The sequence below is a fragment of the Bactrocera oleae genome, chromosome 4, assembly GCF_042242935.1.
Source record: "Bactrocera oleae isolate idBacOlea1 chromosome 4, idBacOlea1, whole genome shotgun sequence".
In the NCBI taxonomy this organism is placed as follows: domain Eukaryota; kingdom Metazoa; phylum Arthropoda; class Insecta; order Diptera; family Tephritidae; genus Bactrocera; species Bactrocera oleae.
The window spans coordinates 15,235,505-15,257,853 of record NC_091538.1 but is presented as its reverse complement, the minus strand read 5'-3'; the positions used below and the strand labels follow the sequence as shown (position 1 = coordinate 15,257,853).

The window sequence follows — 22,349 nt, the reverse complement described above, 5'->3', positions numbered from 1 at the left end:
AAACATATTTACTCAAGTGTACTACATAATAATAAAAATAATATTCCGACATACATATATATAGACGCATTTAAAATATACGTTCGGCATCAATGCGATTAACAGGCACTTATATTTATTTTTGTGTGTGATAACGTCGAATGTCAATAAAGGTGCCCACTCCATGTAACAGAGGCTATCATTCGGGGGCAATAAAACAGTCACCTTTTGCCTTATCAGGCCAAGCAACCAATTCACTGTATATATACAAGTCAGCGAGTCAGCGAGCGTCAGCAGCCATGCATTGTACTCATATATTGTACACGCTGTCGCGCTCTATTGAATGCAAAATGATTTAAAGATTAAACAGAAGGCGAATACAACAGGAGAACATGTAGCAAAGAAAAACAAGAAAATACTTTAACTTCGCTTGCACCGAAGCTGTAATACCCTTCACAGATGCATTTCTTATAGCATATTATATATATATTTTCTTACAGTGTGAAACACAGGGCCTCAAAACATAAACGGCTATGAAAAGATTTTTATATCGATTTTGCTCGGTCAGTTTGTATGGCAGCTATATGCTATAGTGGTTGGATCTAAACAATTTTTTCAAAATCTGTAGCGTTGTCTTGGACAATGAACTATGATAAATTTTGTGAAGATATCCTGTCAAATGAAAAAGTTTTCTACCCAAGCACTTGTTTCCGATCGTTCAGTTTGTATGACACACTACATAGAGCAGATTGATTCGATATCGGCGATTCTGATTAAAGTGCAGTTACTTAAGGAGAAAATCGCATCATCTCTAAAACTGTGTTACTACTAAACAGATAAAAGGACATGGCTAAATCGACTCAGCTCGTAACGCCGAACATTTTTATATATATTGTATAGCGGCTGCGCCGTTTTCTTCTAGGTCTTACAAACTTCGTGGCAAACTTAATATACCCTGTACGGGGTATAAATATGCGATTGTAGCAGTTAGGCCAATACATGAGCAGACAGACAGCCAGTAGTGGATGTTACAAAAATTCCGCTATTATGGGAAAAATACTAAATGTGTGACAATCTCCGTAGAAAATGCTGTTATACTACGACTATAAAAATGTCTATAAGTTTTGTAAAAAACAAAAAAAGAACAAAAAGTGATTGCGACTTTTTCGCGCTGAAGGCCGTTCGTTGGTTAAATTGGCGATTTGCAGTATGCGTGTATGTTGGTAGATGTCAGTTGAGTAAGAGCATGTTGAATATTCAAGTGAAGCATTTCACTTCAAGTGCTCAAGTTTTGCTTTTGCGATAATTAAACGCTCTTTTATTATTAGATTTGAATTGCCTTGGGCCGAACCACCTGAATACCATTCGAATGACAATTGTCTGGCTGACGCACGCGTTGGTTGGTGCCTTTTTATTTCCAAACATTTATTGAGAAAATTTCATTATCAATATCACCGATTAATATGCCAACATGTGAACAAACTCAAGTCAACAAATGTCACTGATAAGATAATAAGCCTACAATATTTTATATTTTTCAATTTTGCGTGCTTTGTTTTTATTGTATTTCTACTACTCGTATAGTATTTATTGTACTCGTAATGAACTTGCAATAAAATTTACCTATAAAAAGTAGTGAGCTTATAATGCGCTTAGGAAATAAAATGAAATGGCGTATGTGCGTATATATGTACATATGTATGTATGGCTTTTTTATTATAAAACTTTTACTAATTTCACCCAATAAGCATTGTGCTAGATAATGGCTTGAGTGAGCAAAACGAGAAGTTGAAACATACCGTAATATTAAATACTGCTAATTATGAACAACTAATTTCATAAAACTAGACAAACAATTTCGTTTGTCATTTCTCCTTTCATTTCTGAATTAACTCTACATATAAACATCTTTAGGAACAATTGTTTCGGAAATTGTAGTTTTGCCTTGAACAATAATCCCTGCCTAGTTTACAGAAAATATCTTGCAAAATAAAAATATTTCCGTATGAGAACTTGAATTTGATTGATCAGTTTATATGGCAGCTGTATGCTATATTGATCCGGTCTCAACAATATGTTCGGAGATTGTTGCATTGCCTTTGAGCAATAATCTGTACCAAATTTCGTGTAGCAATCTCGTCAAATCAAAACGTTGATTTCGATTATTCAGTTTGTATGACAGCTATATGCTATAGTGGTACAATATCGGCGGTTCCGACAAATGTGCAGCTTCTTGAGGAGAAAGGGATGTGTGCAAAATTTCAGCGTAATATATCATAAACTGAGGGCGTAGTTCGCGTGTTCCAGCGTGGATAGCTCATCGTTGTTGAGGTCAACGACTGGCAAATGATGTATTACAAATTTTGTGCTGAATTATTGTAAATTTTAGTCTAATTTAAAAAAATTATCTTGATTCGCCTCAGAAATCTTCGAGCATTCCTAATGGAAATCAAAAATATTATGTAAAAAATCGTATTATTATGAAAAAAATTAGCAGCGCCCTCTATTTGAATTTTGAAACATTCGCAAATGTTTATATGTTCAATAACGCATTAAAAACAAAATTCAAAAACAGTAGTCCTTTCTTTTAACAATCCTAATGTGTACTGGGTGTAAAGCTGAATAATCAATCAGTGTTTATTCTACTTGGTCAATTTTGTGGAATTATATTGTTATTTAAACTAGTTGAAACCAGTTTAATTGAAATGTGCAATTTAGTGGTCGAAATTATTTTTAAAACACATTTATTTATTACAGTCCATTTGTTGCTTATACCAAATTGCGATAACCCAAGAAGGAAACGTGATTAATTTTTTTATTATAGTCCATTTATTGCTTGTACTAAATTGCGATAACCCAAGAAGGAAGCGTGGTTAATTACTTGTGTATTTCTTGTTTAAGGTTATATTTAAGTTATAAATGTTGACCCTACAAGATGTGTGTCGGCAATAAAAATCAAGCAACATACAAATTTACAAATATATATTCGAAATTGCTAGAATACCCTCCACAGGTGCATTTCTTATGGCATCACAGGGTAAAGTTTGTGTGGCAGTTATATGCTATAGTGGTCAAATCTGAACAATACGTTCTGAAATTAAAGCTTTGTCTTGAACAATAAGCCATGCCAAATATCTTGAAGGTATCTTGACAAATAAAAAAGTTTACACAGGACTAACCTTCAATCGGTCAGTTTGTATGACAACTATATGCTATTGTAGTCCGATCTGATCTTCGGCGATTGTCGTGTTGCCTTGGACTATAAGCTGTATGGTAGCTATATGCTATAGTAGTCCAAACTGAATAATTCGTTCAGAGGTTCAAGCATTTTCTTGGACAATAATCTATGACAAATATCGTGGAGATCATTTGTCAAATAGCAAACTTTTCCATACAAGAACTTAACTTTGATTGGTCAGTTTGTATAGCAGCTATATGCTTTAGTGATCCAATATCGGCGGTTCCGACAAATAAGCCGCTTCTTGAGGAGAAAAGGGCGTGTGCAAAATTTCAGAGCGATATCTCAAAATCTAGGTGCTTAGTTTGGTTCAGGGTATAAAAAGCGACGCAACAAATGACCAAGACGCTTGGAATTGCGCGCACTCCAGCTAACTTCTGCATGTTAAACTTGAGCTCAATGTAGATCGCTTTCAGCGGCTGATATCGAGGAATTAGTTAAAACCAGTAAGCAGCAGTGACTTTCTTTGATATCTAATCACCACGAGAATGCTTAAGTAAACGCGTTTCGATTGCGGCAATTACCCCAGCGTGCATGTGCGTTATATATATGTGTGTCTGTGTTGACTTTGTGGCATTTGCCGGTTTATACCGCCATGTTAGTACATAAATACATTAACTAAGTAAATAAATATAAATATAACAAATTGCGTGCGTATATTCTAGATTACAAAGCAGTGCTGTGACAAAGCAAGATATATTTATTCATAAAATTTTATCTTTAGTATGGATTTGAAATGTGGCAGTGTAAACCTATTATTTGATTTATAGCTTCATTATTATTATTTAGACTTTTAAACATGTGTAATACATTATTTATTTGCATATACATACATATATATATATATATAAGTATATACTGTAGCTTCAGTTTTTCAATGTATTAGTATTTGTGTTTGTATTTGCATGCCGTATATCTTTGCTATTGTCCTGTAATGTAGTAATATAGGTGCCTGCCAACTATTTCACTTCCTTTCCAGCCATACGAACCGATTTCAAATAGTTCTCCATCCACACAGCGTGATTTCAAATTTGCACGACAGGGGGATTCGCGTCCCAATTCGCCGACATCATCATCTCAGGGCCCTGGCGAGAGTGAGCGTGGACAATATCCGTAAGTTTGCATATATCTTAGAATTATTAATGTGAGAACCTGTGCTATAGCACTGTCGAAACTCAAATCATTTAAAGTAAAAAATTATAAAAAGTATCATATCAGAAAATTTTCGAAAAAAATTTTTTTTTTTAAATTTGGGAAAAAAAATTTAAATGCAACTCAATTTGGTTTTGTTTAATTTTTTCTTCAAAATGTTTGCGCATACAATTTGAAATGTTCTGAGTTAAAAATAGTAGCGAGTTTAGTTTTTTGAAAATGTTTCGAAAATTTTGAAAAATTACCCATCAGAGTAGATTAAGAAATTGAAATTATTTGATCATTATCTGTCAAATATTTCTAAGAAGATTGTGCAAAATTTTCAAGTCGATCAGTTCAGCCATTTTCTCATTGACTCTGAAACAGTGGTTCATGAAAAACGTGGAAAAAGTTTCGGGAGTCGATTACACTAATTTAAAAAAAGTTCTTACAAATCTGAAATATTTGCCAGATAAACTACAAATTTTCGGAGCACATTCTTAAATATATGTACATTCGATATATATGCAAGTAAAAACAATTATTTTTTGAAATACATGAATGGATATAAGCGCTTAAAATCTCTTACAATTTATAATCGAGAAAAAAAAATCGAAAATTGCATTTATAAGATTTCCATATATATTTGCTGATTAAAAAATCAATATTAATAAAATTTGTTGAATTTACTTGCTTCATACAGTTGTTACATTTGCAAAATCCTTTGCGCCGCCAATAAAATGGAATGGTTATCCACTAGCGCTGAGCATATGAACTCGCATGCCATGCACTTTCCTTGCTTACGCAGCAGCAGCAATAATGGTCGTGATAATGTCAGCCTAAGTGGCAATGGCAACACTGCCAATAATAATGATAATAATAATCGTGTGCTTGCCTGTAAGGATTGTGTGAATTATTTGGCACGCCAATGGGAGACTATGGATGCTGAGCGTGTGCCATTGGAGCATAGAAGGTACAATTCAAATATTTACTTGCGTATATACATATTTTCATATATCTTTAATTGCTTATTTGCATTTATATTTATAGATATAATATACCTTCGCCGATGATCACTTCGAGCTCACCAAATGGTTCACGTCATGGTGGCCTAACTATAACTACACCACCGTCTACGCCTTCCGTGTCTTCAACACCTGCCAGTACATCGATTTATTGTTTTCTATGTGGTTTACATTCGGATTTGACATTGGCGAGGGTGTTGTATGCCAGTAAAGAGGTAAATTTTGTAATTCCCTGTTATTAGAATTCGTCAATACATATATTCAGATAGCATTAAATACTTTTATTTAAACGTATGCGGTTATTTTTGCTATGACATTTACTTTCATTTCAAACATGTACGAAATCGGGATCGATTTTTCGAAATAAATACATCTTAGCGCACTTATAGGTATATAAAAAAATTCATAAAATTCCAAGAAAACAACAGTTTGAGGGGTATATATTTGCTTTAACACCAAATTTTTTGAAAAGATGTGGTTGATTTTGTGGATGTGATAGATTACTTTATAAAAATAGATTAAATTTAAAATTCTATTTTAAGTACTTTTTCGAAGTTGATACTATTTGTTGTTGTATTTAAAATATATTCGAAAAATATTTTTAAAGAATAAATCATGTTGAAATATCGATGTTATGAGTTGTTGCTGTTATAATAGATACGTTTTTTTTTAAATGAAAATTAGTATAAATTTTTTTCGAAAAGATGTGGTTGATTTTTGGAGGTGATAGATTACTGTATAAAAATAGATTAAATTTTAAATTCTATTTCAAGTGCTTTTCCGAAGTTGATACTATTTGCTGTTGTATTTAAAATACATTCGAAAATAATTTTAAAGAATAAATCATATTGAAATATCGATGTTGTGAGTTGTTGCTGTTATAATAGATACGTTTTTTTTTAATGACAATTAATATACATTTTTTAAATCCCAACAATTACTACGATTAGTTACCCAAATGGTAGTTATTCATTTTTAGTTCGTACATATATGGTAAATGATATCGGATTTTTATTCCAACTAACTTAATTTAAGTGAGAAACTGAAAAATTTGAAAATCGGCGCTCAATATATACCCAGTTTACAGCATAAAATCAGTTGCATCAGTTCTTTTGAAGTTTGATTTTTCGAAAACGCTTTTGTCTAAAATGTGTTTTAAGTAACGTTTTTTTCGTTTTATGCATCGAGCAAAATAAATGAATATATTTAGATTTTTTTTTTAGAAATTTAAACCCCTATTTTATTTTCAATAAAACAATAAAGTTCAGTATATTTTTACGGTATTCAAAACAAAAATTAACTTCGATTCGATTTGATTTTTTAAATTTGAAAACAATAATAACAACAATAAAAAACTGCGAATCTGAATTAATTTTTTACTTGAAATTACCTTATCCTGCAAAAATAATAAATAGGATCTCCGATTCGATTTTTCGATGTTCGAAAAATTTTCGAAGTTGAATTTTTTCTGTAAATTGAAATAAAAAGGTGTTATGTTTACATTTCTGCTATATTAATGCACGAAAAAATTTTAAACTTGCGACTTTATTTTCCACAATGCTCTCATATGGTATGAGCATATCATTTTATGTAATAAATTCGAAACTTTTAAACGGGAAAACTTAAAAAATCTTAATTTTATGGTATCTACAACTGACACATTTTGCATATACATATTTTTCCAGTAGTTATCCAAATAGGTACAAGTTGTTATTACTGTTAAATCTAAAGAATTACTCAGTATTTTCTCCAAAATTACATTACATTACTGACATTTTTTCATTTATATATTTTTATTTTTTTTTTTTACATATTTTTATTTTTTTTTTACATATTTTTATTTTTTTTTTATTTTTATATATTATTTTTTTTTTTTATTTTTATATATTATTTTTTTTTTTTATATATTATTATTATTTTTTATATATTTTTTTTTATTTTATTAATTTTTTTAATCTTTTTTATATTATTTATTTACATATATATATATATATTTTTTTTTTTGGTATTTTCTGCGGTTTTCATATACACGTGTAAGTATGTTTATTTTTTTCTTTTGTTACGCATTAGCATATAAAAATTATAAATTTGCATAAACTGTTCAGAGACACACTTGTGAATATTTATAATCTGTGATAAATTATATTCAGTTAAAGAAAAATAAATTAAAAAATAACAAGAATAAAAGTAAATAAAAAGATAAACAATAATTTATTGCATTTCTAAGTTTATCTTTTCAAGTGTCCAACATCTCACTTCACACTTTATTTACAATAATATTAACATTTTATTTTACACTATATTTTTTGTTGCAGGGTTCACGACCATATTTCCCACATCTCCTCAAACACAACTCGCTGCCAAATGCTGAACAATTGCGCAAGGATTACTCAGCGCTCGTTTGCACATTTTGCTACCACTCCATGTTGAATCAGTGGCGCAAGTAAGTGTGTATAATGTACTCATTATAAGTACACTTCATATATATTTTTGCTTTCTTTTTGCCGCACACAATTTACTTAAGATAACAGTTATTATTATTTTTATTATCATTATTATCACTCGGTACAACTTTTGCAGGTATGAAGCGCAGACACCAGCTATAGCACCAACCGAACGCAAATACAATTGGCATGATTATATTTGTCATTTATGCGGCATTACGACATACCGAAAACGTGTGCGCGCACTACCGGTTAATGAGTTTCCATTCGTGAAAAATCGCAAAAATGGCGATGGACTTCTGTTGGAGAATGGCGAATATGCTGTGGTTTGTTTGGATTGCTACGAAAGTCTTAGGTAAATATAAAGCATACGTTTTTATTGCTTTGTCATATTTCCTACTTCATTTACTATCAATTTTCCACCAAAACTTTAAGCAAACATTTTGCTCGAATTCCACACTACAACACTCAACGCTATTACTAAACAATAATGCACTGTAAGAGCGCAATTACCAGTAAATAAAAAACAAAAAAAAAAATAAAATAAAATAAAAAAGTAAATAACAAAAATATGCAAATGTATGTGTAACTAATTTTCGCTTTTGTTTGCAATTATTTTATTTTTATTGCACTTGTATGTATTTGCATATGAAATCGTTTTTACGCTTTTAATTTATTTGCTTTGCTACCTTCACATACATATTGCATACATTTACAAACAAAAAAAAACAAATAATTTGCATTAGTAGATGATTTGGAATTGTTGCTCGGCTAATATTTTTCCGCACTAAACTGCTACCATCGCCTAAGCACAAACATAGAGAATTTATTTTTCATATATGCATAGACAAACATACATAGATGCATAGCGTTTGTTAGTAAATGCATTAAATGATTTGAGACGCCTACATCCTGCACACATACATACATAAAGCAAAAAGCATAAGAACATTGCATGTACGCAAATGTCAATTTCAGACAACAAGCCTCGCAACATGATCGTTTTGGTGTACCAATTTCTAGGCGTGGATACAACTGGGTGCCACAACCACCACCGCCCGAGGACAGTCCGGATGTTGCTGTAGCGCGTTTGCCATGCGGAGAGCGTTCCGATCGATTTGTAAGTATTATTTAATTCCTTGTAACATATGTATGTTTTAAAGGGTTTTCCAAAAAGAGTGATGTGATTCACAAAAAAAAAAACAACACGCTAATTGTTAAGGAAATTCAAATGTTTTATTATTTAATGTGAAGTTCAATAAATACAATTAAGTTCTGCATGTAACATCATTCAAATGGCCTCCACGACTTCTTTTGCATTAACGAATTCGATGAACCCAATTTTCTAGTACTTTTTCCACTAAATGAAGTCGTATGTCATGAATAGCACTTTCAGTATTGACTTCTAAAGCTTGAAGGTCGTCTGGTTTATTGCTAAAGACCAATGACTTCAAATAACCCCACAAGAAATAGTCTACTGGTGTTAAATCACAACTTCTTGGAGGCCATTCAATATCAAAATTTCTTGAAATTATCGAAACGAAATTGGAGGCCGTCACAATTTATTGAAATTCTCCAAACTGCAAACTTTTCTCGCAATAATTCGGTTGTTGCACGTCCTGTGTGGCACGTAGCCACGTCTTGTTGGAACCAGTTGTTGCCAAGATCAACTTCTAATTGTGGCCATAAAATGTTGGTTATCATCGCTCTTTGCCGCTCTCCATTGACAGTAACGGTGTCACCAGCTTCATTTCGAATGAAATACGGACTGATGATTCCACCAGACCAAAAACCACACCTAACTGTCAATTTAACTGAATGTAATGGTTGTTCATGAATAATTTGTGGATTTTCTTCGCACCAGAATTGACAGTTTTGTTTATATACCGCACCACACAGATCAAAGTGATCTATACATAAAATGGCAAAAGCGCACGAAAAGTTGCAATTGGAGAACGATTATTTTGATGATAAAATTGAATAATTTGTTAACGTTGTTCTTGCATATAGCATGACATATCAAAAATGACCGAAACGACACTTAGAAATCATATTATACCTATTGGAAAACCCGATATATGTAGTATAAGGTGTAATAATTATTTAGTAAATAATATCGGATTTATATTAAAATTAACTTAAAACAAGTAAGGAAGGGCTAAGTTCGGATGTAACCGAACATTTTATACTCTCGCAAAGTCAAATGGTATACTCGTTTTAGATTTCTTTGTGGATTGACTGATATTTTCGGTAGAAGGTCAACTATAGGCACTGGGGTCCACATATTTAGTACTTAGGTGTTTGAACAGTTTTGGTTCGATTTAGACAATTTTTGGCCGCAAGGTGGCATACTTTAATTGCATTATTCACGCAAAGTTTTACGCCGATATAATCATTGTTGCTTGATTTGCATAGTGGAAAGTGAAAGAATCAAGTGGTATTTAAAATGGTGTCATATGGAAAATAGGCGTGGTTGTAATCCGATTTCGCCCATTTTCGCACTATAACATAGAAACATGAAAAGAACGTTACGTACCGAATTTAGTTGAAATTGGTTAAGCAGATCTCAAGATATGGGTTTTCACCTAAAAGTGGGCTGTGCCACGCCCACTGTCTAATTTTGAACGCGGTTCCTATAAAGTCATCTTATACCATCTCAGAGATATAATTTAATGTCTCTGGCGTGTTTAGTGCTTGATTTATCGCGCTTTTAGTAGTTTTTAACAGTACCGTTATATGGGGAGTGGGCGGAGTTGACACCCGATTTCAACTATTTTCACACCGTCAATAGAAGTGCTAAAAACATTTGCTTCTAGTGAATTTTGTTATTATAGCATTAGCGGTTTAGGAGATATGCACATTAAACCCTTTATAGAGGCGGGACCACGCCCACTTTTTAAAAAAAAGTTTTAACTGCAGATGCCCCTCCCTAATGTGATCCTGTGTACCAAATAACAGTCTTGTATCTTATTGCGGAGCTTAGTTATGGCAAGTTATTTGTTTTTGATTAATGGCGTTTTGTGGGCGTGGCAGTGGTCTGATTACGCCCATCTGCAATACCAACCGTCTCACGGTACCTAGAAACATGTCTACCAAGTTTCATAAAGATATCTCAATTTTTACTCAAGTTAGAGCTTGCACGGACGGACGGACGGACAGACAGTCACCCGGATTTCAACTCGTCTCTTCATCCTGATCATTTATATATATATAACCCTATATCTAACTCGATTAGTTTTAGGTGATACAAACAACCGTTAGGTGAACAAAACTATTATACTCTGTAGCAACAGGTTGCGAGAGTATAAAAATTATATATCGAGCGATATTTTTAGATAAAATTATGATAAAAATTTCTTTTGGCACAGAAAATTGTGAGATATTCATATTATGCACCTTATGTATGTATGTATGAAAATTCAAAAAATTATAAGTGCTTAAAATGCCTTTACTGCTTGTTTTATACTAAAAGCTTACAAATTACGAAGTGTTAAGCCTGAAATGCTAAAAAATTACTTTACTTTGAAATGGTGATTTCAAAAAATATATATGCAGCGTTTTCGAAAATCTCTAACATAAAAAAAATGTATGCAAATTCAATATTTCGCACTTATTATACTCTCGCAACCTGTTGCTACAGAGTATAATAGTTTTGTTCACCTAACGGTTGTTTGTATCACCTAAAACTAATCGAGTTAGATATAGGGTTATATATATATAAATGATCAGGATGAAGAGACGAGTTGAAATCCGGGTGACTGTCCGTCCGTCCGTGCAAGCTCTAACTTGAGTAAAAATTGAGATATCTTTATGAAACTTGGTAGACATGTTTCTAGGTACCGTGAGACGGTTGGTATTGCAGATGGGCGTAATCAGACCACTGCCACGCCCACAAAACGCCATTAATCAAAAACAAATAACTTGCCATAACTAAGCTCCGCAATAAGATACAAGACTGTTATTTGGTACACAGGATCACATTAGGGAGGGGCATCTGCAGTTAAAACTTTTTTTTAAAAAGTGGGCGTGGTCCCGCCTCTAATAGGTTTAATGTGCATATCTCCTAAACCGCTAATGCTACAATAATAAAATTCACTAGAAGCAAATGTTTTTAGCACTTCTATTGACGGTGTGAAAATAGTTGAAATCGGGTGTCAACTCCGCCCACTCCCCATATAACGGTACTGTTAAAAACTACTAAAAGCGCGATAAATCAAGCACTAAACACGCCAGAGACATTAAATTATATCTCTGAGATGGTATAAGATGACTTTATAGGAACCGCGTTCAAAATTAGACAGTGGGCGTGGCATAGCCCACTTTTAGGTGAAAACCCATATCTTGAGATCTGCTCAACCGCTTTCAACCAAATTCGGTGCATAACGTTCTTTTCATGTTTCTATGTCATAGTGCGAAAATGGGCGAAATCGGATTACAACCGCGCTTACTTCCCATGTAACACCATTTTCAATTCCATCTGATTCTTTCACTTTCCACTATGCAAATCAGGTAACATTGATTATATCGGGGTAAAACTTTGCGTAAATAATGCAATTAAAGTATGCCACCTTGCGGCCAAAAATTGTCTAAATCGAACCAAAACTGTTCAAACCCCTAAGTACTAAATATGTGGACCCCAGTGCCTATAGTTGACCTTCTACCGAAAATATCAGTCAATCCACAAAGAAATCTCAAACGAGTATACCATTTGACTTTGCGAGAGTATAAAATGTTCGGTTACATCCGAACTTAGCCCTTCCTTACTTGTTTTATATTCGAATTTATTTCGAGCTTGAAATTTTGGGTGTTCGATTAAATTTTTCACGTTCGAACTTTTTCGAAGTTTAATTTTTTGTAGAAATAAAAAGTGTTTGTTTACTAATCTGCTTTTTTAATACTCCAAATGAATGTTCACTTTTAGACTTGCGATTATATTATATATTTCATAATGCTTTTAGTAAGCGTTTTATGTAATAAATTCGATACTTTCAAAAGTAAAGACTTGACTAATCGTAATTTTATCTCGGAAAAAATTATAGTTCCAATTTTATGTGCCTATTATCTGATTTTGTAAATTTGACTTAATTACTGAAGCAATAAATCACGCAGAATTCGATGTTTTTTGCCATGAAGTGTTATTATCGTATTGTATTTTAACTCGCGTTTTTTGCTCACGTTTTTTGTATCAATATTTTTTTACTGTAATGAATGAATGATTTCACTCGAAATTGTTTTTATTATTGTATTTTCATTTTACACGTGTGCGTGATAAAGGTATAAAGATAAGAACAAACAAGTGTCAGTATATACTATATACAACGTATGGGCTTTACAGCCTGTAAATATTATCTCTTATATTTCTAGTGTCGCAATAAAATTACTTAATTCACTAATTAATCTATATTGCTCACTAAATTAAGGCGATAAGTGAAAAATCATATATACATATATTATTAGAAATTATTATATACTTACTTATTTACAAAATTTTTAAGTGGCTTACAAGTATGTAGGTCTGGTCCAACAAAAGTATTAAAGTATAAAATAAATATTAAGAGGTGTTTGAAGAGGATACTAAACATTATGTATTAGTTTCTGCACACTATTGAGTTAGTTTAACGCAGCTAACAAAATCATTAATCTGTTTTGATGTTCGAATGTTTTCATACAATGGTATATTGATCGAAAAAATTCGAATTGAAAATTTCAAAACTGCAAAACCCGTAAACAAAAGACAAAAAAAAGCATTTGTATGTGAGCTACTTTATATTCGAATGTTTTTATATACAATAGTATTTTGCTTTGTTCGAAAAAATTCGACTTGATCAAAATTTCAAAACTAAACGAGTTAAAAAAAAACCATTTATCTGCCAGCTACTTTATGTTCGAAATTTTTTGTGCACTAGTTTTGTGCTATATTCGAAATATTCGAATTGGCAATTTTAATTCCCCTAAAGTAAGAACAAAAAGTTTGAATATTATTTTTGTTTCCTTTATTCACTACAGCCCATCAACACCACCCTCAGATCCATATCTAACAAGAAAATCGCATCGCCGAAGCATGGCGAAAAAACTAAAGATGGTAAGTTAAAGAAAAAATACTACTTTAGTTATATGCACATATAGTATATACTTGTACTTACATATTAACAAATATAGTATTAAACGTAATGTTGAAATGTGAAACCCGAAAAGGTCATTTGCGTACGCTTAAGTAAATCAAAAGTTCAAACATTTTTCCATCGGCGAACAATTCGCTTCATTTAACATTTGTTTATTTGCGGAAGCAATACAACTACCCGAAAGTGTTTAATGTATGTAGATATGTTTAAAACTAATGTCTACGGTTTATATTTCAAACATGATTCTTTTTCGCCTCGGCTGCAGTCAGTCAATTGGCTGGAAGTGTTTATGGCCACATTTAAGTAGTACGCACCAGCTTCGAAAGCTACCTTCAACATTTAGTTACATATTTTTAATACTTAACCGGTACTATGTGTTATTATTTAGTTGAGGCAGTTTGTCATAAGTACTTACTTGTAATTGTTGTAAATTAAAGTAAAAAGCTTCGCCAATCGGAGGACGAGTTGCCACAGAAGCTCAAATTAAAGCTTCTGTTTATAAATTTTACTGAATATTTCACAAATATTATGTAGAATCCATAGAAAATCTAAAATATAAACCTTACAAGACTCATCAGAAAGGAAATGTGTTGATTTCGAAATCTTAAAAGCTCACCTAGTAAACTTTTGAATTTCTTCTAATCTTTCAAAGCGTCATCAGCTGCTCGGTCTAAAAGTAGATTTTTTATTAGTGCTTTCGTATGGAGACCAGGAGATAAAAGCTTTCACATTTTATGTACTTTGCTATGCCTTCTTTGCTTTTTATTGTTTTTCTTCGGTAGATTATGATTTGAGTTCGTCAAAAGAATGCTCAGCTATGTAATTACTTGAAATGCGACTAGCTATAGAAATTGGACACATTGCACCTGCCTGTATTAATTAATATTCAATTGGATATGAAGTCGATTGTCTGAAATTTTTCGATTATTCATTTTGATTGCAGATTTTAGTGTTTTCCCGAATATATTTGGACTTTATCCGTTTTAAACGTCAGAAAGACTGAAAGATATTATTTTTGTAGATTCATCTTCGTCCTTGTTCGACGTCGAGGCGTATGAATTATAACAATGATGCAGAAGTGGCGCAGAATTTAGTATTATTTGTTGCTTGACAGTGCACGAACTCGATAAAAAAATTACGAATGGCTCTACGAAACTCAGTTTTATATCATTTCAAATCAAGTTCTTGTATAGAATCTTGTTATTGTATCTTTACGAAATTCGGTCTAGATTATTGTCCAAGGTAACGCTTGTCCAAGGTAATCTCCGAACATATTTTTCAGATCGGACCACTATAGCATATATGTAGATGCCACACAAACTGACCGATCAAAATCAAGTTTAAGATTTTTTTATACTCTTTTATGCTATAATAAATGCACCTGTGAAGGATATTATAACAGCCGAAGTTAACGTTTTTTCTTGAGGTTACCCCTCAACTGGCTCTCCCAGGCTTTGGAGTGCATTTGTGCAATAGAATATGTCATAATCGTATTTAATCAATTATTCAGTTGTAACTTAGAAATTATAGGTCACCTGTAAATCACATGATATAAAACAGCTAAATCAAACTTCATTCAAGAGTTTCCTTTTTTCATATACAGAATAATTTTCAGTTGCATTAACCTTAACTGTGAACCTATGCATTTCCTAACATAATATAGTTCGCTCATATATTCAAACTTTGCTTTGCACATTGGCAACTCTGCTCGTACAAATTGCTGGCATTATCCTCTCACTCCCAAATACTGTACGGTCAAATGGTGCGAGTACTAACTAAGTGCCAGTATATGTAAATCTTAAGTAATTTTAACTCGGAGCAAATCGCAATGCATACCTGCTAACTTTGCTGTGGCTACAAATATATGCATACATATATACATACATCCATCCATATATCCCTATTGTACATTGTATGACTGCCTGTATTATTTACACTTCACCCACACCAAAAACGCGCCGTAAACTTTGCTGTAATTTTTTTTTCGTTACTCATTTTATTATTTTCCGCCCAACCCCACTCACTTAAATACTCAACAAGCTCAGCAATTTTCGCACTGGTACTCTTTGTGGCATAAAAACCACAATGGCAGACTGTTACGAATGCGAGAAGTCAGTCGTGTGTCCACTGAAGGATATTGGTTTGATTTTATTGCGGCCATCAGTTTCGTATTTCATCCACATGCATGTGTATGTGTATGTATGCGTGTAGTGTATCTAAATGCTACTAGTAGATACATGTACTCCACTTCACCTCGAGGTACACAGAGGCCAAGTGCAGTTCTTGTCGACGCTAGTGTCATTGTAGTTGCAGCCAGTGTAGTTGATGTGCACTTCGTTGCGGTAGTGTGTGTGTGTGCGGGTGCACACTATAAGTTCTACCACCTTATGTACCGACGTTAAAGTTTTTTTTACACGTTCCGAATTCGGCAGCATGGGGATGCATTTATATTGCTGCAACCACACGGCTTCAATTTTCGGGTACTTGCTCTCTATTGACTTTAGCGTTGGGCTCGTTTGGGCGCTTGGCGCTCCAGAGCGCGCACATTATCTATGCATACAAATGTGTATAGATATATGTGTGTAGGTGAGCATTTTGTCTTCGTTTGATGTAACCAATGTGAAGTTCTCGTACTCTTTTCGTATGCAACTCAAGAAATGGTTATTCAATTACCCACTCTTGTTTCTATATTTTAAGATTATATACGCCAATCTTTAATAATTACATATATTTAGAAAGCTCATTATTAACAAATTTTGGCGTGACACTCTTATTTAGTTACACCAATGCCTGGTGTCTGGCTCTCAATGCATTTGCTGTGACCACTTCTTTTGTGGGGTTGTTTGTTGTTGTTGCTATTATATCTTCAGTTAAGCGCTCAGCTCAACTGAGAAGTACTGTTTCCGTTACGTGTACTCGGAGAATTTGCTATGCTCTAGTATCGTGTCTCTAGCATCTGCATCATATAGCCCGTTGAGCTAGAGGAGAGAAGAGCGAGAAGAGCTGACATTTGGTGGTTTACTCGAAAGAAGTGTAATACAACCCTCGTGTAGGACTCACCCTCTATGTGTATGTCCTCTATACGTTGGATACAGCTACAGTGACTACTGCAAAGTTGTGCTTGAGCGCATGGTTTTGTAATACACATATTTTATATAAAATTTTTGAGTTGTAGTTTTATAAAAAAAAACAAGGTTTGTGTCTTTCAATGACCGCAAAAAAAAAAAAGACTTGCGTAACGTAAATTTATTTAAACTTACTGCGTCATGGTGTGTACAGTGTTGGAAAATTTTGAAAGCTCTTAGAATAAGCTTAGCTTCCACTGAGGGTCGTTGTCCCTCTTTCAGAAACTCTAATAATAAGTTTAAAATTTTATAACCCAATTTTAATTAAAGTTGTTTTGTTTTTGTTTTACTTTTTGGTTGTTAAATTGTAATGCCGATGAAAGCTCGAAGCTCTTGTAAGCCCATGCAAGTTCTCTAAGCTTTCAAAGTGAGGTTAAATATCTAATCTAATATTTAATTTGAAAAAATGACAAAAGTTAATATTTTTCATATATATTTCTCACAAAAAAGCTATAAAAGCTTTCTGAATCTCCTTATTTAACTCCTGTATCATCTGTTTTTACATTTTGATTGTTAGCCAATGAAAGTTTTAAAAGCTCTAACAATGAGTTTTTTATAATAGTCGTATTTTATTAAATTTTTACTAAAGGAGAAATATTAAACATGCTTTTTGACTTTAAATTGTATCACCGATGGAAATTTTAAGCACTAGTAAGCTATGAGACCCGAATCACTTCATGTCCGTTATTTGATTTGAAAAATCAATGAAAACTCTAATAACAAGTACTGTAAAAGATATTACAGTTTCAGTTCTGATAAGCTAACCCTGACAATGAAAGCTCTGAAAGTTCAGAAAGCTCAATAAATTAAAGAGTTTTTTTTGGTATTTTTTTATTGTAGGATATCGATAACCTTTATTTTTATACCCCAAACAGGTTATATTAAGTTTACCACGAAATTTGTAACATCCAGCAGGGAGCGTCGGAGAACCTGTAAAGTATATATGGTACATAAATGATCAGTGGGACGGGCTATTGCAATTTGGCAATGTCCATTTGTTCGTCTGTATATACGCGCACTAGTCCCTCAGTTTCCGTGATATCGATCTCAAATTTTGCACATGGTATTTTCTCCCCAAATAGCTGCTATTTTGCCGGAATCACCAATATTGGACCACTAGCTGAAATACAAACCGACCGATCAAAATCCAGTTCTGGTATGGAAAACTTTTTTATTTAAAAAAAAATCTTAACGATATTTGGCATAAAATATTGTCCAAAGTGATATGCACCTGTGAAGGGTATTCGAGCTTCGGTGAAGCTGAAGTTAACATTTAATTAATCGTTTACTGTAAAATTTGCTTTGCCAGTGAAAGCTCTAAGCTCTAATCGATGAAAGCTCTAAAAAGTCTAAAGTCATCGTTATCTGAAAGCTGATAAAAACCTAAAAACAGTTTTTTTTAGGAATATTTTTCCAATTCACTGTTACAAGAATTACTAAAGTGGGAGTTCAAAAACGCTTTGCTATTATTGTATTATACACACGCGCGTCAGCAATAAAAACGGCAGCGACGTCAACATCACAGCAGCAGCGTTTATGATGAGGATGTTATCCCGCTGTTCCGGTGTCGCTTTAATACCGTTTATGCTTATTACCGACTCAAATCTATGACTGTATCGCATAAATATCACTGTGTGTGTATGTGTGAGTGCGCATGTATGAGCGCGTGTGTTTTTGTAAGCCAGTGAGTAAGTCAAGCATCACATCACACACCGATAAACAGTAACTAAGAAAGAATTTGTGAAGATATGCAACACTTCCTGTTACAACAACATACAAACATACGAACAAGCAGCGCCATTCATACAGTTCAATGGTTAGACTGAGCCAGCAACTTCCGTTCTGACAGCTCGTCCTTTACAATGCTAGCTGCCAGCATTTGTGTGTGCGCGTGTGTGTGTGTATGCATGTGCATCTGTGCGACGCGCATTCCTGCCGCATGTCTTCTACGGTTGTCATTTCGACATGCAGTCACTTTGCCATGCCTAACGGACAGTCAGTGAGTCAGTCAACCGGACATACATACAGTCAAGCTGCCGGAGTGTCTATGCCTCTTCGGGATTAACTTAACTTTTCTCTCGCATCTTTCTATCTGCCACTGCGTCCTGCAACGTCCTGCACTGTTATAGTCGTCGTCGCTATCGTCATCTCCTCGTTCTGTAGATTGGTTATAAGTGTTTCCTCGAAACGCTCACTGGTGCGAGTGTGCTGTGCGAGCACCAGGCTGCCAAGCTGAGCGCACAGACAGTTCAACTTCGAACAGCGAGCGTGACGGTGGTCTCAATATTATTAGTGTGGTGCAGAAAAGGTCTATGTTGCGTCGGGTCGTACTGGGTAGTAGTAGTGTTGGTACATTGGTTCGTCGTTGCTGCGTCGCTTATTTGCTTAGTGCTCATTGACAGCGCTTGGTGAGTGTAGTGCCGCTGTGTGTGTGTGTGTGTGTATGTGTTGCCGAATGGCGCTAAAGTGATGTTGGGAGTGTAGTCGTATCGGTACGTACGATGACTATGACGGTAACGTTAACGGGAACGATTGGTATATGGTTGGTCTGGCCGTTGGTGTCACTCACTTGCTGCCACATTGTTTGTATTTGAACTGTAACTGTTATTGTTGTTGCTGTTTTTGTGAATGTATACCCCCATGCATGCTACCACACACACACACACATACACATACATAAAAAAATTGCATATAACTGTGTTTAACTGCACAGCACTGTGTATGAGTTGCGTTTTGGTATTAATGCCTGAGAACATTTACGGCTGTCTACAAATGCTCTTGCATATACCACACATAATCCTGTATATGTGTGTCCGTATGTGCGTGTATGCGTGTGCACTTGTGGTTGGGATATGAAATTCTTAGGGACGCACGACGCATCCAACCACCGTACTCCGGCATAGCGCGAATGTTCAGAAATTTCACTTCAGTTCTTTCGTATACTTTGACGACGTGTCTTTGTCATATCCAATGACGGAAGACTGCATATTTCCATCATATCATAGCATTTTGTTGTTGTACAGCATACATACACACATTAGTATAAGATGGTGTATAGTGCACGCCTAGCAAGTACCTAGCTCGACACTCACACTACCTGAGGCAGCGACTCAAAACTCCGAGCAGCGAGCATACTCAAAAGACTATATACAACAACACAAACAACTAGAACAACAAATATTAGCAAAAGCAGCCAACAGCAGCCGTGGCAGTATCACTAGCTCTAGCTGTAGCTATAGCTGTAGAAGTAGAGAAAGAAGAAGCAGCAGCAGCAGCAGCAACAGAAAAACGCTCGAGCAATCAAAGTAGGGACTTAGGCACTAAGGCAGTACTAAGTGGGTATTGCTTGGATAAGCAGCAGCTTTTACACTGAAACGCGCCAAATAAATATACAAGCGAGCGACTTAGCAATACAAAAACAAAAGCAATAGCAAACACAACAACAACACAAAAAAAATCAAATAAGTAAAGGAAAATGCAAGAAAAAAAGCAACGCAAATGCCATACAAATACACAAAAGCGATTTAGCGGATTAACTTAAAGTAAATGAGTGTGCGAGTGTGGTTTTATTGCCGGCGTTAAGGCTCTACATGAGGTTTGTGTATGGAACAAAGTGATTATTGTAGCGTTTAGCGCAACGAATGCTGTGTCGGTCTCGTCCTTTTTTTGCACACGCCGACCGCCCCCACCCCCCAACACATTCACATGGATTTTCGGTTGGTGTTTTCTTTATTTCATTTCTTCATTTTTTTCGTGTGTTTGTGCTATTATTTGTGTATTGATTATGGCAACGTCGCTGCTGAGAAGAAAATTCGAAAATTTCGATTTTGCACGCAAAATCTGCTGGTTTAAAATGTATGTTTGTGAAGAAAAAATACTTGAATTGCATAGAAAAAGCAAAAGTGAGTGTGAAAGTTGTTGAAAATTATTGAAAACTTTTGGAAATTGTTGAAAATAATTGAGATTTATTGAAAATTGTTGAAAGTAGCCAAAAATGTGCAGTTAAAATCGTTATAGAAATCATATTTGCAACAAATCGTTCAAAAAAAATTTTTTTTTTTTTAATTTTTTCGAAGTGGGAAATTTTTGCATTGATAATTATGTGCTAACTCAAATAGAAAATTTCAATATTTGGTTTTGATAAATCTTTTTAAATACAATTAAATGATTTATAACAACAAAAAGCTGTGATAATATTAAATAAATCGAAACTTTAAACCGCCTCAAGTTGAATATTGTTGAATTTGCACCAAATTATGCTCCTCAAAGTATCGAAATACTTATTTAAAATAAGCAATATACAATATATATAACAATTCAAAATATAATAAATAGAACTTATATTTTTACACTTGAAAATGTTGAAAATTACAAGTGATACTTGTAGTGCATTAATATATTATGCGTCAGTATATGTATAGTACATACAAATGAAGAATACGGCAATTTGCCATGAAATATTTAAAAAAAATGTGCTTATTCATGGAATAATTTAAAAAATTATATTTCAACTTCATTGAAAACAAACAATTTTTGGTAAAAAAATATTTAAAAAAATCAAAAATAATAACTGAATTTTAGATAATATAAAAAACTGCAAAATAATGTGACAAGTAATATATTTTTAATCTTTTGATGAAATCATTAACTTCTAATCCATTTTCAACTCTAAAATATATATGTACAACTTCCTTAAAAACAAACAATATTTAGTCAAAAATTATTTTTAAAAAATCATATATTAAAAAAAAATTTAAGTTATATACAAAACAACAAAATAATGTGAAAATAAAATAATTTTAATTTTTTGATGAAATAATTAACTTAAAATCAACTGTTAAACTAAAAAAGTCGCATTAAAACAATCAGTAGAGACCTTAAGTGAAACCTTGCGAAAATAAAATATGTTTGTGTTCACCGAAAACGAAAACAAATATTCTTTCACAAATATTTATAAAATAAAATAATAGAGCTCAAAAATAATACTTAATCGAAAAATATACCTCAAATAAACCACTAGTCAACTTGTTGAACTGCATTAACTAACCCAACCTAAAATATTTCCAGTGATCGAACACATTGTCGGCTATAAAAACGAAACACATATTGATAATACAAAGTTATGCCCTTAGAAAATTGCACATCGAACTTCAACAACACTAATATATATGTGTATAATCGAATAATCAAATATGACTTAGACCCGAAAAAGGTCCACTGTGACAAGACGAATAAAAAACGGTTTTATGCACACTTGAGCAAGTTTTGTTTGAATTTTCACCCGA

At 33.5% G+C, this 22,349-nt stretch overlaps 1 protein-coding gene across 3 annotated transcripts in view; it reads left to right on the top strand.

Annotated features, from left to right (window-relative positions):
- The window catches only part of px (plexus), a 40,373-nt gene that overhangs the window by 9,308 nt on the left and 8,716 nt on the right, over positions 1-22,349 (top strand). For 2 of the 3 annotated variants that reach the window (XM_070108862.1, XM_014236623.3), the window contains 7 exons: positions 4,197-4,330; positions 5,052-5,321; positions 5,399-5,588; positions 7,689-7,816; positions 7,954-8,172; positions 8,796-8,937; positions 13,824-13,899. In XM_070108862.1, the coding sequence (XP_069964963.1) occupies positions 4,197-4,330; positions 5,052-5,321; positions 5,399-5,588; positions 7,689-7,816; positions 7,954-8,172; positions 8,796-8,937; positions 13,824-13,899 (1,159 nt within the window). The remainder of the gene's footprint in view (positions 1-4,196; positions 4,331-5,051; positions 5,322-5,398; positions 5,589-7,688; positions 7,817-7,953; positions 8,173-8,795; positions 8,938-13,823; positions 13,900-22,349) is intronic. The other variant, XM_014236620.3, reaches the window with a different exon arrangement.